General features: G+C 33.8%; 1 protein-coding gene across 1 annotated transcript in view; it reads left to right on the top strand.

Annotated features, from left to right (window-relative positions):
- The first annotated feature begins 5,249 nt into the window (after nucleotides 1-5,249).
- The window catches only part of LOC131849030 (uncharacterized), a 42,156-nt gene continuing 20,773 nt past the window's right edge, over nucleotides 5,250-26,632 (top strand). The window contains exon 1 of the mRNA XM_059199012.1: nucleotides 5,250-5,719. Within this exon, the coding sequence (XP_059054995.1) occupies nucleotides 5,515-5,719 (205 nt within the window). The 5' untranslated portion in view covers nucleotides 5,250-5,514. The remainder of the gene's footprint in view (nucleotides 5,720-26,632) is intronic.

The following is a 26,632-nucleotide window of genomic DNA, read 5'->3' as shown; positions in this document are numbered from 1 at the left end:
TCCTTTCAGTTTCCGGGCTGCTTGTATAATGCCTTTTTTGTTTTTTTTACTACTCTAATGCTTATATAGACTTTATAGCTAAGGCTGTATGTAGCAGAACCCCATAAATCTAGTTTGGCAACATTTTTCAAAATAAGAACACAGCGCAGTTATGCTTAACAAAAAGCGACCTTATGGCCCAAGAAATTTGTAGCAGACCCCCATAAATCTATTTTGTCAATATTTAACTTTTTAAAATAAGAGCACTGAACACATTTGCTTAATAAAAAGAGACCTTATACTAAAGACAATATGTGGCAAGCCCTCAAAAATATATTTTGCCAACATTTTTCAAAATAAGAATATTTGCTTAACAAAAAGAGACCTCATATACAAGACGATACGTAGCAGACCCGCATAAATGTATTTGTCAACATTTTTCAAAATAATAACACTTCACACATTTGCTTAATAAAAAGAGACCTTATGTTCAAGACAATACGCAGCAGACTCCTATAAATGTATTTGTCAACATTTTTCAAAATAAGAACACATCACACATATGCTTAATAAAAAGCGACCTTATATCCAAGCCAATACGTAGCAGACTCCTATAAATGTATTTGTCAACATTTTTCAAAATAAGAACACAGCACACGTATGCTTAACAAAAAGCGACCTTATATCCAAGGCAATACGTAGCAGACCCCCATAAATATATTTTGTCAACATTTTTAAACAATCGTACTATTCTAATACGTTTTACCGAGCGATACAAAATCACCCAGTGCAAACATTTATTCCAATATTTACAATGATGATTGTACACGTATACAAGTGAAGATAGACCAAATGTAATAACAATAGAGTTGAAATTTCAACGACAATGCACCACTTAACAATATACAAGTGAAATTACAGTCTAAATGCCATGCAATAAAGTTGAAATTTCAATGTCGTGCCACTGTTATTCTTTCTTATTATGTACAGTAATATTGAGAGATATGTTATTACAAAATTCTTCAGAGTTATTTCTTTAAGAAATGTCTTGATTTTAACGTTTTTGTTTTCTTTTCTGTAATTATCTTTTTGTATATGACTTTATTTGAAAATATATTCAATAGTTATGATAAAATTGTATGCAAATACGTATATTAAAACCTTCAAGAGCTTATTCCTTCTTAAAAGGCCAGCAATCACTTGCAATTCTCTCAGTGTTGCGGGTGCTCATGGGCGGCGGTAACTTACCATCAGGTGAGCCGCAAGCTCGTTTATCCTATGCTATGAAAAAATACCAAGGTAGAATACAAACTCATCTGCTTGTGTCCCTCAGTCTCACCTATTTCAGCCACTCAGTTTGCTTAGTAAGCTGTGTTTTGGTTGTTAGCTGAGATATGGTAGTGTATTTACAATGTACACAGATGTCATCTCGAAAATGGTGGCTCATTATGTTATTCATATATATAGACGACTGTTACCACTTACCATCAGATGGGAAATCAGTTTTTATACCATTTCAATAAAAAAATTATACAATAAACTTAGATGTTTCAACAACCTGGGTGGTCTAGTAGTTCAGCATACCGCCTTGCTTCCGATAGTCGCGGGTTCGATTCCTCGCACGGTACAAACATTTGTATTCATGAGTATAATTGTTTGTATCGTTGTGAATATTTTCGATGTATATTGTGTATGTATTTACAAAAATAAAATGTATCTATGTATTTGTATCAGTCGTCTAGTACCCATAACACAAACTCTGCTTATCTTGGGACTAGATGGCGCTGTGTTAGTTATTATTGTTATATTAATATGTTATTGGATACATACATATTATATTGTTTATATTTTAAATATAAAGTCATATTAAAAATGATAATAAAAAATTACTAAATTTAACTTGAGTATATCTGTTTGTGTTCTAAAGTCAGTCAAAATTGTATATTAATATAAAAAATGTGCCTTTTGTTAGTTATAAACATACAAAGTATGCAAGAATGTTTTTATTAAAGTGTATTTTATAAATAAATATATATATATATATATATATATATATGTTGCTACCAAATTATATGTATTCCCCTACTACAGAGCATATAAAGTTGCCTGAAATAAAAAAAATATATAAAATTAGCTACCCGCCGCATCTTCGCACGGGTGTACATGTATTATACATATAAACCTTCCTCTTGAATCACTCTATCTATTGCTAAAAACTGCATTAAAATCTGTTGCGTAGTTTAAAAGATATAAGCTAACAGACAACGGAAGCGACTTCATTTTATACTGTACTAACTGCCCACCACGGTTTCGCACGGATGTACATGTATTATACATATAAACCTTCCTTTTGAATCACTCTATCTATTAAAAAAAACCGCTTCAAAATCCGTTGTGTAGTTTTAAAGATTTAAGCATACATAGGGACGGACAGACAGCGACAGCGACTTTGTTTTATACTACATATGTAATGACTAACTAACTCGCGCAACTTCCTCTGCGTCCCAAGATGGGGAACCTTTTGCAGCCCACGCCTATTGGTCGTACCGTAATGTTATATAGCATAAAGCCTTTCTCGACAAATGGACTATCCAACACAAAAATAATGTTTCAATTCGAACCAGCAGTTCCTGATATTAGTGCGTTCACACATCTCTTCAGCTTTATAGTATTATCTATACTACTATTATGAAGCTGAAGAGTATGTTTGTTTGAACGCGCTAATCTCAGGAACTGCTGGTTCGAATTGAAAAATTCTTTTTTGCCGCTTATGAACGTCGATTTTTTTCATATTATATTTTTTTCTCTGCCTAATCGTTTACAGAGTAATATTTTATACAAATAAAATTATGCCCCATAGTAGATAATACATGTACTTTGGTAGCAACATAGCACACACCTAATACAACAATGTATTAACAGAATAATTACAAAATTTGGAATTTCCACTCTAAAGCTTTATCTTTAAAGTCTAAAATATATGAAAATTTTGTATTAAGGTAATTACTGTATTTTCTCAACAGTTACAAACTATGTAAATTCTACTGTAATTATTTATCTTTAAAGTCTAATTCTGAATATATGAAATTATTGAGTTAATTGACAACTGTATTAATTCAATAATTACAAACTTTGAAAATTGTACTTTAAAGTTTTAACTTTAAAGTCTAATTTCGAGTACATGAAATTTTTCAATTAATTGAATTGATTATTGTATTATCTCAATAATTACAAACTTTGTAATTTGTACTCTAAAGCTTTATCTTTAAAGTCTAATTTCGAAAATAACTAAATGTTGAGTTAATTTAATTGTATTAGGCGTGTGATATATAAATAATATATAAGTATAGATAGATCTGAGACCCGAGAAGTATAACCATGTGATGGTATATTCCGCTTTATCTGAATTGTATCGACTCATTTGTTTAATAATTTAATTTGAACTCTATGCAGTACGAAATTGTGTCCATTTTTATAAGTATCGTTTAGTAAGTGATCTTTCAAATTTCTCTGTTAGTTTAATTTAAATTCTATGTGGTTAGAAATTGAGTCCATTTTTAATAAATATCCTTTGTTAAGTCATACATAAATGACGTCACTTGAAGTTAATGATATTTACTACATATATAAAGACAAAAGATTTAAGCATATAAATGGAGTATTTTTTTACTATAGTGCCATCTATAAAATTGACAGTTGAATTTTGTTTTTCTATATACACATGACTAGCTATTGGTCGTTTACGCGAATTTAACACTAATGTATTACGATTAAGGTACTGATTTGTATGTAACAATATTATAGAATACAAATTTAAAAATAGAACGTGAAAAATCTCGAAATATAAACTTTTGTTAGAAGTGCCAAACAGTACAGGCCGTTGTCGTTTATATTTAAAAAAAAAACTATATATTGTCTTAATATTAACAAATGTAGGTATTTTATTAATTTCTTAAAGTGTAAAAGCCGTGGCTAACCTTAAAGTTAATGTAAACAATAAATGAGTACAGAAGAATACCGAAAATTCGTAGGGAATAATAGAGCGGCTGAAGGCCAACTCCTGCTTGACGAATATGACATCAGTCTGAGGACAGCTCTGCTCAAACCACTGTAATTTCGATCCAAATTCAAATTCAAAATATCTTTATTCATGTAGATCTATTACAGACTCTTATGATATGTCAAATCTACCGTCAGTTCGGAGTGATTTTGAGATGAGAACTGACAAGAAACTCAGCTCGTATCCGTTTTAATTTGCAGGGGTTCGATTAAAAAATCTATATTTTATACAAATATTATCTTATCTGAGTATACATCAGGGTTTTAATAATTAAAAGTGTCCATATAAATGTATATTATGTTTTATACAAGCCATGAAAGTATATTCATGACAAAATTTATACAAAAAATGTATATGTAGACATATTGTAGTATATATATACAAGAAATGTTAGTTTTTAAACGAACAAAATTTGTGTAAAGAATGTTATAAAGATGTTGAGTTTTAATAAATAATTTTAAATGGTTTTTGTTTAATTTTATTTTGAATTAGTTGTTTGTTGCCTGTGATTTCGTCCGCGTTGAGTTAGACTTGTTTTTGTTAAAAAAAAGAAATTTCTAGCAAATTGAGTTTACAATTTATATAAATTGAGTATCAGGAATTAGTTATTTTATAATTAATTATACGACGACCATATGCATTAATATTTTCTAAAAATTCTTTTAATATTTATACCACATTTCATGCAAATAAATACATTTCATTTCATTTCAATGTAAATATTTGGCTACCTTTAAACAGTTCTTTTTTAACTACTTTAATACTGTTAGCCCTTACTCGGAGTAATTATGATTTACATATTTGCTGTTCTTCTGTTAAAGAACAGCTTTGAAAGTCCCGAACACATTTTTTAAACAACTGTAATTGAATAAAATTAGAGAAGACAACGGAATAAAATCAACTGCAACTATTGTTATAGTTTGTTATTAAAAAAATATTTCATGAATACCGCCATCTTGTGGCTAATAGAAATACTACGTTCAATTTAGCTTATAATTAATTTTAGGGAAAATGAAATATTCAATGTTTAATAATTGTATACTTACAATAAATATTTACGTAATTTTATTTCATATATTTTATGCAAATAAACGAAATACAAAATGATAAGAAGCCATAACTGTCAAAGAGATTAAAAAAGTTTAATGCATGCACAACAGCGCCATCATACAGATCATCGTCAAAACTTTCCTTTTGTCTCCTTCAATCCAATATGGCGGTAAACGGTGTATGAAAGGTTCGGAATGTTTTGATTCGAAACGAACAATAAAAATAGTAAAAATACTGACGAAATCCGAAAAAAATACGCAATGGTGGGTGTGTATCCGCGATAAATGTCTTGAAAATATGTTACAATAGATCTATTCGTGCGTGTTATGTCAATAGGAGTGATTTTCAGTCTAGTGTTTTTTTGTACTATTTTCTGCTAATGTTGTCGTTTGTGGTGATAAGTGACGATAGTTTACGCGATAGATATGTCTACCGATCGTGATAAAGACACTCCATGTCCGATTCCGTGCGATACAGAAGCTGGCGCGGTTAGTGCAAACCAAATTAGCGAGAGTGATAACAAAAATGAAAATTGTGAGAAAAAGACGAAAAAATCTCGCTGTGTGTCTTTCCCAGAAGAAGAACAGATAGTCACACAGTATTTCGAGCCAGCAAACCCTTGGCAAGATGGTGAGTAATTTCCTTTCACATAGATCTATAGTCATTGTTGTGCATGCCTCTAAATGTACTTGCATATTTAAAAAAAAACATTACTTCTTAATTTAAATGGAATACAGCATTACCTCATCATATGTATATTTTAAGCTCAAAGATTATTTGTAAAACCATTACATAAATTTTCTTCAACAAATCAATGTTAAATAAACTTGTAATTTAATCTTATTATTAGTCATAACAATTGTTATTTTCCATGGAATTTCAACAATTTGAAGTTCGTTATTTGTTTACCTTTATACAATGTATATTAATTAATATTAAACCATATTCATGATGCATATTTATTTAGTATGACACATTTATATCCGGAGATGAGATTTTTTTAATGGATGATACTGGAATGTTATTCCCACTGCACTAATGTTATATACTGCCCTGCCAGCATACAATGTTAATGTGGGTTTCCCACTAGAGGATAATACAATGAGCATAAAGTCGGCACAGCTAGCATATCATGATTCATCAGAAATGAACCGTGACAGTAACCAGAGGTTTACCATGTTGAGGTAGACCTAACATGGCTCATTTAAGCTATGGCACCACTAGTTTCCATTGGTTTCCAGAGAGTTTTAAAGGGTAATAATAATAATAGATGCACTGGTTTGCACTAACGGTTTACAGTGGCGGGGCACCAGTGGAGAATTATAAGATAAGCATGAGGTCAGGCCAGTTAGCACATTGTGACATATTTACCAAGAATTTATCACGATGGTTTCCAGGGGGAACTGCGTGGAGGTTGGTTGGTTGGACTCCATTTTCCGCAATTGGCCTCTCATTCGGGCCGTTGTGTGTGTCTGCGTGGAGGTCAACCTGATATGATACATTGCTGGCAATGGGAACATGGGGACATTTGTCCATATTACTATATCTCTTTAGCCCCTAGAGGGTTTACAGGGGAGATGGGATTGTTATTAGTAGGAGACTACAGGAATTCCAATTGCTGGAAATATATTGTAGTTCACCTCCATGTTGGTCCTCTGGGACCTGGGACTAATGTGATTAATTACCACTCAATTCGCTATGATGTACTAACTGATCTGATTTCATATTTATCTTTTCATTTACTGATAATAATAATACTATAAGTAATAAATAAATTTTATTTCATCTCCACAAATTACATAATTCCAGTTTTATTATATAAATGCTAATAAATAAAAATCACAAATATAACCAGGTCCCCCCTTCATATAAATTAGTTATACATCTAGTTTTAAGTTTAAATGTGGAGTGCATTGAGCATGTGTGTGTGTGTGTATGTGTGCGTGTGTGTGTATGTGTGCGTGTGTGTGTGTATGTGTGTGAGTGAGTGATCTATGTAAATTTTATATATAAAGTTATAATTTATATTTACTTATATTTATTTTTTAATTTACTGATATATATCCTTAGCATAGGCAGGTATATTATCCCTTCCGATCGATCCCCCATCTAATTCAAATGGGGATGGAAATAAATTCAAACTGAGCCAGAGAGGTTTGAACCCCTAGCGGTGCCGTCAGACTAAACTCATATCCATCAGGCGGGAGTGGGCTTTGAGCTGCTCCATAAGTCCTTCCTTTGGGGGGGAAATGGGATTGTTAGTAATGTGGACTAATGAACCCATTACTAGCAATGTACCATGTCAGGTTGACCTCCACGCGGTTCCCCCTGGAAACCATCGTGTTAAATTCCTGGTGAATTTGTCACGATGGGCTAACTGACCTGACCTCATGCTCATATTATCACCCTCCACTGGTCCCCCGCCAGCGTAAACCGTTAGCGCAGGCGGATGCACCATTCCATTATCACATACAAAAAAAAGAAGTCCTTCCTTTGGTTTGAAGTGCCATCTGCACTGGCCTCCTATAAGCTGGTGAAGGTGTAAAGGCCAGCTGCGTTAGCATTAGAGTAGTCCGAAAGTTATGTTATACCATATTCATTTAATAACAATACATACAATTCAAATACAAATAAAATACAAATATTCACTTATTTGTGTTTACTCACAAGTTATTGTTACAAGGTAATTTTATAATTTCAATCACTAATTAATTAATTGAAATTTAATTCTATTAATAGAGGTATTGGAATGAAATTTGCTATACAATTTTCATTATACATTTCTAGACTATTACACATACAAATAGAGTAAAAAATTAATGTATTTATTAGTTACTAGCTGTCCCGGAAAACGTCGTTTTGCCTTAAAATAAAAAATAAAAATTTAGGGGTGGACTACCCCTAACATTTAGGGGGATGAAAAATAGATGTTGACCGATTCTCAGACCTACTCAATACGCTCACAAAATTTCATGAGAATCAGTCGAGCCGTTTCGGAGGAGTTTGGTAACGAAAACTGTGACACGAGAATTTTATATATAAGATTAATCACACTGAGAGAATTGAATTTGATAGTAATGTGGACTAACGAACCCATGGCTAGCAACGTACCATGTCAGGTGCTTCTGAAAACAGAGAGATAAAAAAATTAATTGTTTTTTCATACGTAAGTTTGCATATATGTACTGTCATATATTGTTAAGCTGTTAATTTGAAATTACAGACACTTCAATTTTTAATATCTCTGTATAGATATTTAAAGTTTTCCAGACAAAGTCAGGACTGTCCATTAGTTTAGCTTACGTATTAAATCATAATAATATTAAAATTCGCAAGTCAACAAACGTTAAAGCTGTGTAAACAAGATAGCGTGAGTTTATCTGTCCCAGTTATCTCGACAACTCGTTTTGACTATTGCTCATAAAATAGACGTAACTTACTTTTAACCGACTTCCAATAATATCGAGATATTATTTATTATGACGGCCTCGGTGGTCTAGCGGTTGAGCACACCGTTTTACTTCCGATTATCACGAGTTTGATTCTTCGCATGGCACAAACATTTGTATTCATGAGTATGATTGTTTGTGTCGGTTTGGGTGGATTCTTTGTATAATGTATGTTTTTACGAAAAAAATATATCTATGTATTTGTATCAGTTATCTAGTACCCATAACACAAGCTTTAGTTAGCTTAACTTGGGTCTAGATGGCGCTGTGTTAATTGTCCTGAGATTATTATTATTTATTTTTATATTTATATATTTATTTATTATTATTCCACCGAGCGATTGTCGTGGAGATTTTTGGAGGAGGCCTTTGTTCAGCAGTGGACGTCTTCCGGGCTGAAATGATGATGATGATGATTATTCCATTGTATTTTTTGTTATACTTCGTTTAAATGTACAATCAGTTTTATTTATTTTTATTGACTTCCCGATATTTTCTGCTTACTCAGCTCTGTGTCTGCGCAAAGCTGAGTGGAAACCAATTTGGTCGCAGCTGTATTTTTTTAAAATAATTAATTATAATTTTTGTAATTCGTTGTATGATAGTTTTGTACGCGCCAAAGAAATATATTTTTCTTTCTTTTCTTTCTTCTTATATTTTCGTCGGAATACAGAAATATAAAAATTTCAATCGGGAAGGTTATAGGTTCTAATATCTGAAATCCAGTGATAGGTTTAATTAAAAAGACGCAATCAGAATGTACATTAAGTGTACGTGAAGGACCTGTGAGTATAGTTTGCTGAGAGGAGTATCGAGCGAGTTTCGATAGTAGCAACAAACGAAGACCTGAAGGTAGACGAATATGTCTGCCCATAAGTGATTTTATTTACCATCTACCCGCTGCTCTTCAGTTAACCCGTGATCATGGCGGTTGAAACACTGCCACAGTATCGGGAACTGAATAAAAATGAATGAAACGTGGTAGGATCCCGTGATTTTCCTAATTTGTACATATAAAAAACTAGCGGTCTTGTCTTGTACATATAAAAAACCCGCGACTTAGTCTGCGTGTTATTGTCATCATCATCATCATCATCATCATCATCATCATCATCATCATCATCATCATCATCATCATCATCATCATCATCATCAAAGTATTCAATAATCTAACCTAAATCAGCGAGAGAAAGGAGCTCTAGCTTCTAGCTTCAATAAAGACAATTTTCAATAAATAAAACTTATCTCCTTTTCGCATTGACAGTTATCCTATGTCCTTTCTCAGGGTCTAGACTATCTGTACCAAATTTCATTTAAATTGGTTCCGTAGGTTTGGCGAGACAGACAGACAGTGTTACTTTCGCATTTATAATATTAGTAAGTATCTCCGCGTCAAATTTAAAACAGTACTTCGTGTAAGCGCTTAAACTGTGCGGTGATGGCCAATAGCAACAAAAACCGCCAGAGCCAAAAGAAGACAAAAAAAAATGAGGTGCTGTTTCCATTTTTCTTTGATTTTCTAAAGCTGGTAACCGTAGCTGGACTTACAGATTCAGCGGATGCAAGGGAGAAGGGATTTTGATAATAAATAATATAATCTATACATCTATACATATAAATAAAATTGGAGTGTCTGTTTGGAATATTGAAATAACTGTTTTTACTACATACGAATATAAATACGGTACATACACCAAAATAACATTCTCTACAATTTTTGTCTGTCTGTCTGTTTGTTCCGGCTAATCTCTGAAATGGCTGGACCGATTTTGACGCGACTTTTATTGGCAGATAGCTGATGTAATAAGGAGTAACTTTGGCTACTTTTATTTTAGAAAAATAAAGTTAATTTCCTCGCTGACGAAGCCGCGAGAACAGCTAGTTTCATATATAATTTATTTGTATATAATGCAAAATTAAAACATTTTAAAGGAGCAATATGTTATTATGACGGTTGAAGTTGATTCTAGGTAATCAAATGGCAGGAAGTTGCGTAATACAGTATGAAAACTACGATAACCTAAACTAGGTATTACACGTGTCCTATAGGTATCAGAGCTCTCTTGTAACAAGTACTGTATATTACATTTATTATTAACTAGATACTCGCCCCGGCTTCGCCCGGGTGTACATGTATTATATATATAAACCTTCCTCTCTAATTACTACTACTTCGAATCACTCTATCTATTAAAAAAATCGCTTTAAAATCCGTTGCATAGTTTTAAAGATTTAAGCATAGTAGGGACAGACACGACAGCGACTTTGTTTTATACTATGTAATGATAAAGATATCACACAAATTCCAGTAAAAATTACCCCTGTTCCATCTTCTCTTACCAGCTGTGACCAGGAACACAGCCGGTCACATTTTAAAAATATTTAGAGTTTCTGTAATTTATTAATATTATTAGTATTTACAAATAAATATATATAAGTATTTATATCAGCTGTCTAGTACCTATAACATAAGCTCTGCTTACCGTGGGACTACACTTCTCGGAAAAATTAAGGGAACAGAATTTTTTTCCAAATGTATATATAGGTGATTTTCAACAGACTCTATTTCAGTGAAAATTGGTCGTACAGAAATAAAAAGTAAAGCTCTAGAAGCTTGAAAATTCTAGTTTTCTGATTTTTTGGACAAAAACTTTTAAAAGCTCCGGTTCTCAGACATACAATCCTAAGATGAAGCACGAAAAAGAAAATTTTTATAATTTGTTTTTTACTTTATGGCCATCGATTTTTTTTTAAGGTACGCCGATGCATGTGTCGCATAGCTTCAATATGCTTTTTTCAAGACCTCGATACGACCATTTCTCTCTGACATATTAAATTTTGAATGCAAAAGGATCCTTTTTCATTCAACTACCGATATCTCTGTAACTACTGGTGGCACCGCGAATGACATCGAATTTCATTATCTGTAGAAAACTTCAATTGTGAGTAGCTATGACGTGGTCTGGTGTTTTGAGTAGTCATGCTCACTAAAATGTCCAGACTTGTGGCGGCGTGGTGGGCCGGGTCATTGGGCTCCCTAAAATATTGTCGAGCGCAGTGATGGCTGGCTCATCCGTCATACTCGTGAACGGGTGCTGCTTGTAGGGACTGGTCTGCTCTAATCACTATGACTGATTTTTTTCCTCTTATATATATATATAGGTGATTTTAACCAGTTGGTTATGTATTCAATATTTTTTTCTTTGAGTATTTAATTGAATTAGTGCTAATCGGTGGTTTGTATTCACACACTTAAACTTAAATTGTAAGTAAGAATAAAATTATTTAAAAGAGCAACACACAAGTTTCTTGCTCGTTCTTCTTGTGATGAGACAGCATTCCGAATGAGCGGTAGATTAAAAAAAAAAATGTTATGACTATTCAAAAGTGCTTCAATGTAAGTTTATTTGAATAAATGATTTTCTATTCTATTCTTTCTATTCTATTCTTCCTTTAAAATACAGTTAAGAGTTTGGAGAAAAAATTTTTGTTCAACCAAAAAAAAAATTACTTATCCGCGTTTTGGGTTAATTGACTGTTTCTTCACTGTTATGGGCGGCTAAGTGAAATTCTACAGTCCAAGATACCCCAAAGAGCCTCTTAAATTTAAATCGATCAGTTCAACGGTTTCTTTGGACCAATTGATCAAAATTTAAAGGAACAAAGTTTTTGTCCCTTAACTTGACGTAATCTAAAAAAAATCTATTTTATTTCGACTGTTCACACAATTTCGTGTTCACACCATGCCCATCTGATGGTAAATGGTTATCGTAGTTATAAGTTATTGCAGTAGTTTAAAAACAATATCACCTTAACACGCGTCGTATTCGTCACCGGGTCTACCTGCGGTTGCTGATGCCAAAAACATCTCGCCACTGTTGAAAACATTGGAAAATACCGACGATTACGATATGTACTAATTTTAGACGTTTCTGTATGTACTTGCGGGGTTCTTAGCTTTATTATTAAACAGTATTAGTTGCTCGGTATTTATATATATAGATTGTTCACCGCAGACACGTACGCGGGAATCGTAAGATTTCCTTTTTGTCCGGACTACTCTAATGCTGTTGGCCGCTGCCTTTACAGCTACACTGGGAGTGCAGATGGCACTCCAAAGGAAAGACTTATCGAACGGCTGAAGGACATCTCGCGCCTGACGGATACGACTTTAGTCTGAGGGCACCGCTGGGGGTTCGAACCTTGACTCAGGCTGTCGTAATTTCGATCCCAATTTGAATTGGACGGGGGATCGATCGACAAAGTTTGCCATAGCATATAGGGAGTGTAGATGGCACTCCAAACCAAAGGAAGGACTTATGGAGCGGCTGAAGGACAACTCGCGCCTGACGGATACGACTTTAGTCTGAGGACAACGCTGGGGGTTCGAGCCTTGGCTCAGGCTGTCGTAATTTCGATCCCAGTTTGAATTGGACGGGGGATCGATCGACAAAGTTGCCATAGCATATAGCGAGTGTAGATGGCACTCCAAACCAAAGGAAGGACTTATCGAGCGGCTGAAGGACAACTCCCGCCTGACGGATACGACTTGAGCCTGAGGGCAACGCTGAGGATTCGAACTTTGGCTCAGGCCGTCGTAATTTCGATCCCCGTTTGAATTGGACGAGAGATCGATCGGAGAGGCGTAAGATTCCTTTTTGACAAAGTTGCAATAGCATATACTGGTAGATCCTAAGTGGTCTCAGACAGTTTCAGAGGAGTTTCCTCCCTCGTACACTTAGATTGTGGAATGATGAGGACTTAGATGAGGGTATAATGTCCGAGTCCAATAATTGCTTCGCAGATGAGAGTCTAATTTGTATTTAAAATATAAATGTTTCTGTATGTAGTCGGGCTGTTTAGATTTATTATTAACTAGCTGTACCCGCGACTTCGTCCACGTGATATTTAACTTTATTTTTCTAAAATAAAAGAATTTTACTAAAATAAAAGTAGCCTAAGTTACTTACTTCCTAATTACATCAGCTACCTGCCAATAAAGATTGTGGAATGAACTACCTGCCGAGGTTTTCTCGAGAGACTACAGCATGGGGGTTTTCAAGAAGGGTATATTAAGGTTTCTTAAGGGTCATTTGTGACACCCCTGATGATTCAGGCGTCCATGCTACGGAACAAACAGATGGGCCGTATGCTTACTCTCTGAAAAATGATATCAAACACACGCATGTCTTCGGCCATTTCTCGCCGTGGTAAAAACAAAAAAAAAAAAAAATATCCCGTCAAAATTTATTTCAAAGATTTCCCGGAACAGACAGACAAAAATAATAAAAAAAAATATTTTGGTGTATGTACCGTATTTATATTCATATGCACATGCATATTGAAATAACAGTTTTTTACTACATAGTAAAAAACTGTTATTTCAATATTACAAACAGACACTCCAATTTTATTTATATGTGTAGATTAGTATTAGTGGTTTGGTATATAAATAGCTTCACCGCAGCCTCGTCCAAGATAATCATAAGATAAAGTAATAAACGAAGTCTAACCACCCCGCTCCTTCGGACCTTAAACCAATATAACTCAAGCTAATAACAATAATACAATACGCCGCAAAGCGTAAAAGCCCAGCAAAAAAAGCTAAGAAATCAAAATATACAAATAATAATAATCTCAGGACAATTCACACAGCGCCATCTAGACCCAAGTTAAGCTAACTAAAGCTTGTGTTATGGGTACTACATAACTGATACATATACATAGATTTTTGTTGTAAATACATACATATTACACATAGAAAACATGGGTACTAGACAACTGATACAAATGCATAAATATATATACTTTTTGTAAATACATACATAATATACATAGAAAACACCCAGACCGATACAAACAATCATACTCATGAATACAAATGTTTGTGCCGTGCGAGGAATCGAACCCGCGACCATCGGTCGTAAAGCGGTGTGCTAGACCGCTAGACCACCGAGGTCGTCAAGCTATCAAGATATCTGTATTCATGTCATAAAGTCATCCATCCCAAGCTATGGGTTCTAGACATCATGAACATCATCTGCTTCTTCCTTATCCCATTTATTTGTGGTCGTCGTAATATATTTTCTCTTCCATTCATCCCTGTTCGCAGTCATTTAGTAATTTACTCCCTTTCTTATCATATCTTTCACACAGTCCATCCATCTCTTTTTCTGTCTTCCTCTGCCCTTACCGTCCACATTCATATGTAACGCCTTCCTTAAGAGGTGTAGGTATTAGACAACTGATATACATTTTTTTTGTATAAAAATACGGTCGATACGCGATCGTAACTGCTCTGTTTAGCAGTCGGTTAATAATGGCGCAAGATAACTATAATTACAGCAAGTGGTGCGGTGGGAGGGTGGGGATAATGAATGGCAGATTTGACGCGCGTAGACAGCGCGGCGCGCGGATCTAGTCCAAGTTTCTTGATGCCCTCGGTGGTCTAGCGGTTGAGCTCGCCGCCTTAGTTGCGACCGTCGCGGGGTCGATTCCTCGCACGGCCCAAACATTTTGTATCCGCCTGGGTGTTTTCTATGTATATTATATATTTACCAGTTGTCTAATACTTACTCATAACACAAGTTCTGTTTAGTTTGAAACTAGATGGCGCTGTGTGAATTGTCTTGAGATATTATTATTACTTATTTTTTTGTTTCAAAGTTTGGTCGAGATCGATAAACCGTCACCACCAACTATAGTATATTAGATATTTTATATAAAGTAATTTTACAATATTATCCCTGGGCAATTCATATAGCGCCATATAGTCCCAAAAAATGCTTTAAAATCAGTTGCGTAGTAAAGATTTAAGCATACATAGATAGGGACGGACAGACGGCGACAGCGACTTTGTTTTATACTATGTAATGAAGTATCACTAATTTTTAGGGGACATTTGAGACCTGAATTTTAAGAGATTTTTTAACATAATTTATAAACTATTACTTGACAAATAGGGATGAAATTTTACATGTACAGACGAAGTCGTAGGCAACAGTAGTAGTGTTATGTACCATAACATGCCAATAAACTGTACATTAGACAGCTGACCGTTATAATTACAGATAATTAACGCGATCCGCTTTAATAGATATAAATGGTACACCGACAAACATACACTCCACTCACAATTAAGGACCATACAGATAAACAGATAGATAACGCACGCTATATATACTGACCGCCTCGGTGGTCATCGATGGTCGAGGGTTCGATTCCTCGCACGGCACAAACATTTGTATTCATGAGTATGATTATTTGTATTGGTCTGGGTGTTTTCTATGTATATTATGTATGTATTTACGAAAAAAAAATCGATGTATTTGTATCAGTTGTCTAGTACCCATAACACAAGCTTTAGCTAGCTCAACTTGGGTCTAGATGGCGCTGTGTGAATTGTCCTGAGATTATTATTATTTTTATTATGTACAATATGTATGTATTTACCAAAAAAAATGTAATTGTATCAGTTATTTATCCATAAACAAGCTATATATTTACGCTAATTGTCCTGAGATTATTATTATTATCAGTTATCTAGTACCCATAACACAAGATTTAGCTAGCTTAACTTGGGTCTAGATGGCGCTGTGTGAATTGTCCTGAGATTATTATTATAGATAGATAGATAAAGTGGTCTAGCGATTTAACCTTTAACATGTCCTACAAGAATAATGATTTTTCATTAAATTCGATTTGATTTATTTATTAACTACCGAATAAATATGAGTTCATTTCATTTCACTGATTTTTTTTTGCAAATTATGTTAATTTACTTATTTTTTTTTGTTATTGGGTTGTTGGGCTACTGTCAGGTGACCTATTATGCTCGCCCTTTTTGAAAGTTCGCTAACGTAATGTGGCTAACATTGAAATTATTACTACGGACAGCAAATAACAGGAATTGAATAATTATTCTAATATTTGTTTCAAGGAGTATACTGATTCTTTATATTTTTAAATTACTTCTATCCATGCTAATCTGTATCAATTTTTTTTAATGGATGTTAATGAAATAATAATATTATTGTGGTATACGTCATAAAGCGTAAAAACTAGCAAAAGCTGTGTATTTAAGCCAGACATGTTAGACATGTTGCAAATATATTAGTAAAAGTAAAATATAGTATAAAGGACAAACGATTATGCGGCTCACCTGATGGTAAGCAATTACCGCCGCCCCTGAGCTACACAAAAATATTATAAGTAACTTGCTACTCGCCCCGGCTTCGCACCGGTGTACATGTATTATATATATAACCTTCTGAATCACTATCTATTAAAAAATTCCGCTTCAAAATCCGTTGCGTAGTTTTAAAGATTTAAGCATACATAGGGACGGACAGACAGCGACAGCGACTTTGTTTTATAGTATGTAATGATAGGTAATTATAATGTGCCTAGACAATACACACTGTGCCATCTAGTGTCAAGCTAAGCAGAGCTTTTGTTATGGGTACTAACATGACTGATACAAGTACTGAAATTCAGTTTTTTTCGTACATACATCATCATGATCATCGCAGCCCGGTAGACGTCCACTGCTGGACATAGGCCTCCCCCAATTTCGTACATACAACATATATATAATAGATATAACACCCAGGCCCGCGTGGATGTCAACCTGACATGGTACATTGGTAGCAATAAGATCATCAGTCCACATTACTAACAATCCTCTTTCTTACTAGTAATTAGTGTATTATTTCGGATATGAACCCGGATGGCTAATTAGTCACCACACTGCGAGTGTGAATAATGTCATGTTTAAGGAGAACACGCGGACGCTTTTAGCTGACTTCGAAATAGGAGGTGATTAAGATTTGTGTTTTTTTATAGATTACTAGCTGTTCCCGAGATTTCGACCACGTGGAATTTAACTTTATTTTTCTAAAATAAAAGTAGCCTAAGTTACTCCTTTACATCAGCTACCTGCCAATAAAAGTGCCGTCAAAATCGGTCCAGCCATATCAGAGATTAGCCGGAACAAACAGACAGATAGACAGACAAAATTGTAAAAAATGTTATTTTGGTGTATGTACCGTATTTATATGCATGTAGTAAAAGACGGTTATTTCAATATTACAAACAGACACTACAATTTTTTTTATTTGTATAGATGTATAGATGATGGATTAGTCTTCTCGCTGCGAGTATGCTATTTTGCTAACATATATAACATATATATATATATATATTTTGCTAACATTTTAAACGCGATGATTTTAAAAAATGTGGGTAACAAAGTTTTTGCTTCACGTATAAATTTACAATCTGTGCCCGTGTTTCACCCGACTGTAATTTATAGCCTATATGTTATTCCGATGTATAAGCTATATAACTGTACAATTTATTCAATATAACAATACTAATATAATATAATATAAATAACAATATAATATAGTATAACAAACATCCATCCATACACAAACGTTCGTGGTTTTAATATTAGTAAGATATATAAGTAAATTAAGAATATCCTTCAATTCTTGTTCCTAACGGGTCTAGGTAGCGAACTTTCAAAAAGGGCGAGCATAATAGGTCACCTGACAGTAGTCCAACAACCCAATAACAAAAAAAATAAGTAAATTAACATAATTTGCAAAAAAAATCTGTGAAATGAAATTATATTTATACGGTACATGTTAATAAAACTAAAACACACATTAACCAAAAACTCAAATCATTGCAACAATTACAAAAAAAAGTACATTTATCATTTATGTATTGTTACAAAATTACAAATTTGCATGTGTGCGCGTGTGAGTGCATGTGTATGTATGTCGAAGCATCTACTGAATAGGTCCGTGCTCAGCATAATGCTGCAGCGGCTGGAGCGCTGCAACGCTGTTTTTCAGCACACGACCGGGGTGGACAAGAACTGTCTTGTCCACGAAATTCCATAACCCAGTGGTTAAGCAAGGATGTTATGGATATGGAATTTCGGATACGGATAGGTTTCGGATATAGGAATGATTATTATACCGGATACGGATGCAGATATGAAATTGTTTCGGATTATCCGTTAGTTTCGGATATTTTCAGTTACGGATATAAATTTTTTAAGGAATTTCAAAAGTAAAATACAAATTGCTAATAAAATGGTTACATAAACGTATCTCAATTAGGCTCTGTCCCTATCCGATATTATCCGAGACTTTTATTTCGTATTCGGTTACGGTTACGGATATTTTTTTATATCGGATATCCGATAGTTTCGTTTACGGTTACGGAGCTCCTTAACATCCCTGCTTTAAAGCTTGCAACAAAGTTACAGTTTTCTCGTTTTAAGTTAAAAATGACTCATTATCGAGTGAGTCGGACTGGCGACAATGTCACATGTCAAGGTGTTTGCTAAATCGATACTGCACACTATTAAATGAGTTACGAGCTCTATTATTAAATATTCTTTATTGCAGTTAAATACATTTGTAAGTATATTAATTACAGCTAATGTTAACAAAGGAGGACTTATCTCTAAAAGAGATCTCTTCCAGTCAACCCAATAGAGCATGGCATAGGAAGTGTTGAGTGGGTTACAATATGCAAATTATATTTTTTATGAAAATGTCAAAATAATTAAAACTAAACATAAAAATATAATGTCCAAAATATAGATACTAATACAATATACATAAAGATAAAAAAAAAATATATATATATTAATATATAATATGTACTTGAATACCTAAACAAAAAAATTACATTTATAATAAATATATGATAACCATAAATATATACTAAATCAAACAATAAATACTACAAAGATATATATACAATGATGACACTAATCACAAATCAGTAGAGAGGTAATATGATTTTAACTTTTTCTTAAAATAACCACTAGATGGATTAACTATAATGAACATATATACCCTTTATACAGATACATTTGCGAGTGCACCTCAGACTCAACTATTTCAGCCGCTAAGCCCAGCTCATTTTATCTATACATACAAATATTATAAAGATGAATCGTTTGTTTGTTTGAACGCGATAATCTCAGGAACTATAAGTTCGAATTGAAAAATTATTTTTGTGTTGGATAGTCCATTTATCGAGGAAAGCTTTAAGCTATATAACATTACGTTACGAACAATAGGAGCGGAGCTGCAATGAAAATAGTTCAAAAGGTGTTGAAACGAAACTCAGACGAACTTGTGGGGGTCAGCTAGTCTATACTTATCATTATCATCATTGTTGGATTAATAAAACAACATATGCTTTTAATATATTTGGACTGTATTTTTATATTTGATTTACAGGAGTACAGTGTGTATGGCTTGATAGTTAGAGACAGAAAGGGGGGAGTGACAGTTTGAATGAATCCTTTTTAAACTGTTAAGTGTTGCCATTACAAAACGAAAATATATACTACAAAATATTTATATTTATTTTAGGTTCAAATTGTCTTGAACAATCATTATATAGTATAAAATAAAGTCGCTGTCTGTCCGTCCCTATGTATGCTTAAATCTTTAAAACTACGCAACGGATTTTGAAGCGGGTTTTTTTAATAGATAGTGATTCAGAAGGTTATATATATAATACATGTACACCGGTGCGAAGCCGGGGCGAGTAGCAAGTTACTTATAATATTTTTGTGTCGCTCATGGACGGTGGTAATTGCTTACCATCAGGTGAGCCGCATAATCGTTTGTCCTTTATACTATATTTTACTTTTACTAATATATTTGCAACATGTCTAACTGGCTTAAATACACAGCTTTTGCTAGTTTTTACGCTTTATGACGTATACCACAATAATGTATATAAAGTACACAAACTTTTGAAGCGGTTTTTTTTAATAGATAGAGTGATTCTAGAGGAAGGTTTATATATATAATACATGTATACACGGGCGAATCCGGAGCATGTAGCTAGTAATGTATATCCATCGAATGTTCTCGTTTTTTAAAGAATAAAGATTGTAACGTTAGTCGGTGCATTTGATTGCGTCGCATTTGCAATTCAGTTGATCTCGATAACATCGTCATTGACGCCTTTATGTCTGCAGCGTTTGCAAATAGGGTTGATAGTGTAACGACTTAGTTTATTTTACTAGCCAAAGATCTGGTCAAGATCACTGGAGGCATTGGATGCGAGCAGCGCAGGACGGATTGTCGTGGAGATCTTTAAGGGAGGCCTTTGTTCAGCAGTGGACGTCTTCCGGGCTGAGATGACGATGACTAGCCAAAGTGAGTCTTGACTTGTGACTTTGACTCAGATTGAGAAGATCATGAGTTCGAATCAGATATATCTGTAGTGTTTGTAAGTAGGGCTCATAGTGTAACGACTTCATTTATTTTACTAGAAATAGAAATAATCTTTATTCAAATAAACTCACGGTTTCATTGGTCTGATATTTTAGATTCTAGTAGTCAACGAGAGTTTTATTTGGTCAACGTGGTTCTTGGCTTGTTAGTTTACTACCCTGACTCAGACTGAGAAGATCATGAGTTCAAATCTGATAAGTCTGTAGTGTTCGTAAAAAGGGTTGATAGTGAATCGAACCCGCGACTATTGGAAATAAAGCGATGTGCTAAACAGCTACACCACTAACGGTTTCATAAATTATTTTTTTGTTACTAGCCAAAGAGTCTTAGCATGTTAGCTTACTACCTTGACTCAGACTGAGAAGATCATGAGTTCAATTCTGATAAGTCTGTAATGTTTGTAAAAAGGGTTGATGAGGGGAACGCCATATTTGGGACTACCTCCTACAAATACTTACCTCCCAAGTTAAGCAGAGCTTGTGTTATCTTGTACTTTTTTTTATAAATATATACATACATAATATACATAGAAAACACAGGGTGTTTTCTGACCGATACAAACAATCATACTCTGAAATACAAATGTTTGCACCGTGCGATGAATCGAACCCGCGACTATTGGAAATAAAGCGATGTGCTAAACAGCTACACCACTAAGGCTGTCAAATAAATAAATTATCTATACTCATATACTAGGTAATCGCAGGTACTAGGTACTGATCCGTTTTTGTTAAAATAGTTTTAGTGCTGAAAAAAACTATTCAGCTGGCAACCCTATCTACTAATAGTTTCTTCAGTGACGAAAATCTATTCAATAAGGTAAGTTTAAATTCATCATCTTTAGTTTTTATAACTGTCGTATTACATTTAATCTGAACTCTTTTTTCCAACTCTGTTTCAGGAATTATATCTTTTGGTAACATAAAATTAGACATTTGCAGAAATTCTGGACCCAGTATTCTATACTGGCCGTTCTATTTTTATATGTGGCAACAGTGAATCACCATGTCAACCGAATGATGCAATTCTGATGCGCTTTAAGACCTTGGGCGCTCTAGTATGTAAAATTTAACATTGTAATAGGGTACCCTTTATTACATGTATTAAATAAAGTCGCTGTCGCTGTCTGTCCGTCCGTATGTATGCTCAAATCTTTGAAACTACGCAACGGATTTTGAAGCGGTTTTTTTAATAAATAGGGTGATTCAATAGGAAGGTTTATATATATATAATACATGTACACCCGTGCGAAGCCGGGGCGAGTAGTTAGTATATTATAAAATCAAATCAAATATCATTTATACATGTAGGCTATGTCAGTAATTTATAGGTTTTTGTATTTCATTATTTTGATTAAATCTATATAATATTCTCTGATATTTTGTGTCTCTCTCTTGTATTTTTATCTGGCGATACACGTTTTAGCCGCTTATGAACGTAATTTTTTTGTATTAACTATTATCCATACCGTCCAGTTCAGTATACAGGTTCAATTAAGAAGAACTGGCAAGAAACTCAACTGTTATTCTTTTTTTTTTTTTATAGCCGGTTTACATTTGTTGTAGTAATAAGAAAGAAGACTAGGTAAACGGAGAAAATATATTAATATAATAGAGAACTGACAATTAGGAACAGAAAGAATGAATTGAAGCAATCATTTGTATTAATGAGTGTTGTAACTGGCTAATCAGATATGTATTTTATATTCTAAATTTGTATTTGAATTTATAGTTCTTTTATATTACATTCTTGTTTTTGATAATTTCAATTCATTTCTTTTTACAGCATTACTTTTGTATGACTTAATTTGTTCTCTCTTTCAATATGTCAGTCTATTATTAATATATTTTCTCTGTTTTTACCAAGTCTTTTTTTCTTATTACTACAACAACATTGAGTACTTATGTAGGTGTCTGTCTAACATTAAGTGAAAATCCCGTGCATGAACTGCTATTGCCATGCACGTTTGTTATTTATGTAATCGTTTAGTGGGTAATAGGCTTTGTTTAATAAATATGATAATAATAATAAACATACATATTAAAGACTAGCTGTTCCCGCGACTCGTCGGGAATTTAACAAAAAAGTTAATTAGAGATTTTTTTAAAAATAAAAGTAGCCTAAGTTACTCCTTATTACATCAGCTACCTGCCTGTTTTCTTATGATATAGTTTTTTGTAAAAGTCTAATAAATTTTCCATTTTTCTAAATATTTTTTATGCAACAAAAAAAATCGGTCTAGCCATTTCAGAGATTACTAATTATTTAATAATATCACTCAAAATATTTCATGTTCTTCATTTCCCATTTCAAACTTATCTCACTTTCGTAACTTTTATTTAATCTTGGCTTCGGTGTTTTTCTTACTTAATATGAAGGAATTATTTCACTAAAACAACCTTCAACAAACAGACAGACAAAAATTGTAAAAAATGATATTTTGGTGTTTGTACCGTATTTATCATATGCATGTAGAAAAACGTTTATTTCAATATTGCAAACAGACACTCCAATCTTATTTATATGTATAAATTCACGCAATAGAGAAAATTTTGAAAAGATAGAATATTCTGTATGTACCTGACTTCACACTCATATCCACTCATCATCCTCCACTGGTGCCCCGCCAGTGTAAACCGTTAGCGCAGGCGAGTGCATCATTCCATATCTATACATTTATACATATAAATAAAATTGGAGTGTCTGTTTGTAATATTGAAATAACAGTTTTTACTACATGCATATGAATATAAATAGGGTACATACACCAATATAACATTTTATACCATTTTTGTCTGTCTATATGTTTGCTACGGCTAATCTCTGAAATGGCTGTACTGATTTTGACGGGTTTTTTCTGGCAGGTAGCTGGTGTAATAGGTAGTAATTTATTTAGGCTACTCTTATTTTAGAAAAAAATCTTTTAATTTAGAAAAATAACGTTAAATTCCACTCGGACGAAGTCGCGGGTACAGCTAGTCATCCATAAAAAAACCCCTGTACAACCCCATTACTATATAGCGTGTGTAAAAAGCTGTAGTAGCATAAACCTTGAAAGATCAAGGTTTAGCAATGACTGACTCCAACCCCTAATTACGTCATATATTGAAGGGTGTAAGTTGATAAATTGTGACATTGTATGTAACAGAGTCATACGACGGCCTCGGTGGTCTAGTGGTTTAGCACATCGCTTTATATTTTATTGTCGCGGGTTCGATTCCTTGCACGGCACAAACATTTGTATTCATGAGTATGATTGTTTGTATCGGTCTGGGTATTTTCTATGTATAATATGTATTTATTTACAAAAAAAAATATCTATGTATTTACAAAAAAAACATATTTGTATCAGTTATCTAGTACCCATAACACAAACTTTAGCTAGCTTAACTTGGGCCTAGATGGCGCCGTGTGAATTGTCCTGAGAAAAAAAAAACTAACATCCATCGGTGGTCTAGTGGTTTAGCACATCGCTTTATATTTTATTGTCGCGGGTTCGATTCCTTGCACGTTACAAATATTTTTATTCATGAGTATGATTGTTTGTGTCGGTCTGTGTTATTTCTATGTATGTTATCTATATACCAAAATAATATAAGAAACAAACATCCATCTATACTCACAAATTTCTCTTTCACGTAGTTTTTACGTGAAAGAGAAATTTGAAAGAGAGTATATTGACGTGTTTTAGCGTACGACGGATGCTTTTAATTTTTATTACTCTCCGTTAGTTCGGGAGGTTAACCATTATTACCGGAGTCTCCCGGGCAGTCCGGGAGGGAGAACCCTACCTGTCCTAGATCCTGTTAAGTATTTATATATATATTTCAATTTTAATAACTAAAGCATGAAATTATAATTACTATAATGTGACCATCTGTGACAAAGCCCTCACACTAATTTCAGTATGTGAGTAATTGAATTGATATAATTAAAGGATGGGCCCACTTAGGTGTCTCCGTGATTTGAGTGGCCCAGTGTATCACAACCTTTTTGGTGTCATGCCACACTTTAGCCTTTCTAAAACTTATACCCTTAACCCCTCCCCTTCCCCCTATATCATAATCTGCTTCTTCCTTATCCCATTTATTTGTGGTCGTCGTAATATGTTTTTCTCTTCCATTCATCCCTGTTCGCAGTCATCTCGTTATTTACTTCCTTTCTTACCATATCATCTTTCACACAGTCCATCCATCTCTTTTTCGGCCTTCCTCTGCCCTTATAACCATCCACATTCATTTGTAACACATTTCTTAAAATATTATCCTCGTTCCTACGCTTTACATGTCCATACCATGATAGACGATTACTCTTCAACCTCTCTGACACCGGTGCCACTTCTCCCCTCCCCTTCCCCCTATATAACATACATAATTTACAACATTAAAATATTAGGGGAAGATGAGATTTATTTATTTATTTATTTATTTATTCTTTATGGAACAAAAAAAATATTTGTACAACAGGCGAGCTTAACGCCGTATGGCATTCTCTCCCAGCTAACCTTAGGGTATAAACAGAATGCGTAGTGGGGTATTAGCGAGAGCTGTTTTAAATTTGCTAATACATATAAATAACTATGCAAGATATATATATACATATATATATTATATAATAATATATATACATGTATGAATAAGTAAGATATATATTGAATTAATAAAATAATATATACATATATACACATACATACACGTTAAATATACTAAAACTAACGCAATGCTAGTTTAAATAGTTAAAGCTAATTCTGCTGATTCTGAGTACTCAATAAGTATTTGAATAATTTATTTTTATAAAGTGGTTTGGATGTGTTTTACGTAGGTCTACAGGTAATTGGTTCCAAAGGCTAATCGCAGTAACTGTAAATGAGTTGGACATAAAGCCTGAAAGATGTGAGGGAGTTGAGAGGAGGAGGTTATGGGATGAGCGAAGATCACGGGAATTGTTAGTAATGGGGCCTAGTAGCCCAATTGCTAGGAATATACCCTGTCAGTTCGACCTCCTCGTGGTTCCCCCCTGGAAACCACGTGATTGATTTATTGTTAGATTCGTCCCGGTGGGCTGATTGACCTGCTTCATTCTCATCTAGTACCCCACACTGGTGCCCCGCCAGTGTATACCGATAGCGTAGACGGGGTTACATTCCATTAACCTTTCGAATGTCCATCGTTTGTCGCAGCGACCCAAAATGAGAAGGTGGTATGCGCGCGCCAGCTGTATTTTTTGAAATGCGTTTCAATCTTATTTAGTTTTAAATAAGGATGAAATTGGTTAAAAAGAAGTCATGGTTTTGCGGGCACAAATCTGTGACAAGGCGGTAATACGTTTAAGAGGGGTGCACAGATCTGTTTCAAAACGATCGAAGGGTTAACATCCATTTAAAAAAACATTAAAATATTGTATTGTTCACTTAAGAAACTTAATAGGATTTCCTAAAGTAAGTCCTTAAAAGAAATAAATAGATACTACACGTACGAAGTCGCGGGTTTGGCTAGTATGTATGTATGTATTTTATTATGATTGATTATCCCATTATGGTATACGTAACATGTAATAAACTTGTATTTTGTAATATTATAATAGTTGGGGGGACACCCCGACCTGAGATGGATGCTAGGGATAGTTGTAAAAAACTGACGTGTATAGTTGGGAATGATATATAATAAATTAGTTAATGTTGAGAGGGGGCTTTGAACAACTTCCCCAATTTAATAGGTAAAAAAAATGACAAATAAATTTATATTTGTGATATTAGTTGACACAGAATATGGCCCCCAAATTATACCACACGATAAAAAAAAAAAAAAAGGGAT

Source organism: Achroia grisella, unplaced genomic scaffold (assembly GCF_030625045.1).
Source record: "Achroia grisella isolate CSIRO2021 unplaced genomic scaffold, CSIRO_AGI_Agris_v1 utg628, whole genome shotgun sequence".
NCBI classification, from domain to species: domain Eukaryota; kingdom Metazoa; phylum Arthropoda; class Insecta; order Lepidoptera; family Pyralidae; genus Achroia; species Achroia grisella.
The sequence above is the reverse complement of the archived record's forward strand: the minus strand, read 5'-3'. Positions and strand labels throughout refer to the sequence as shown.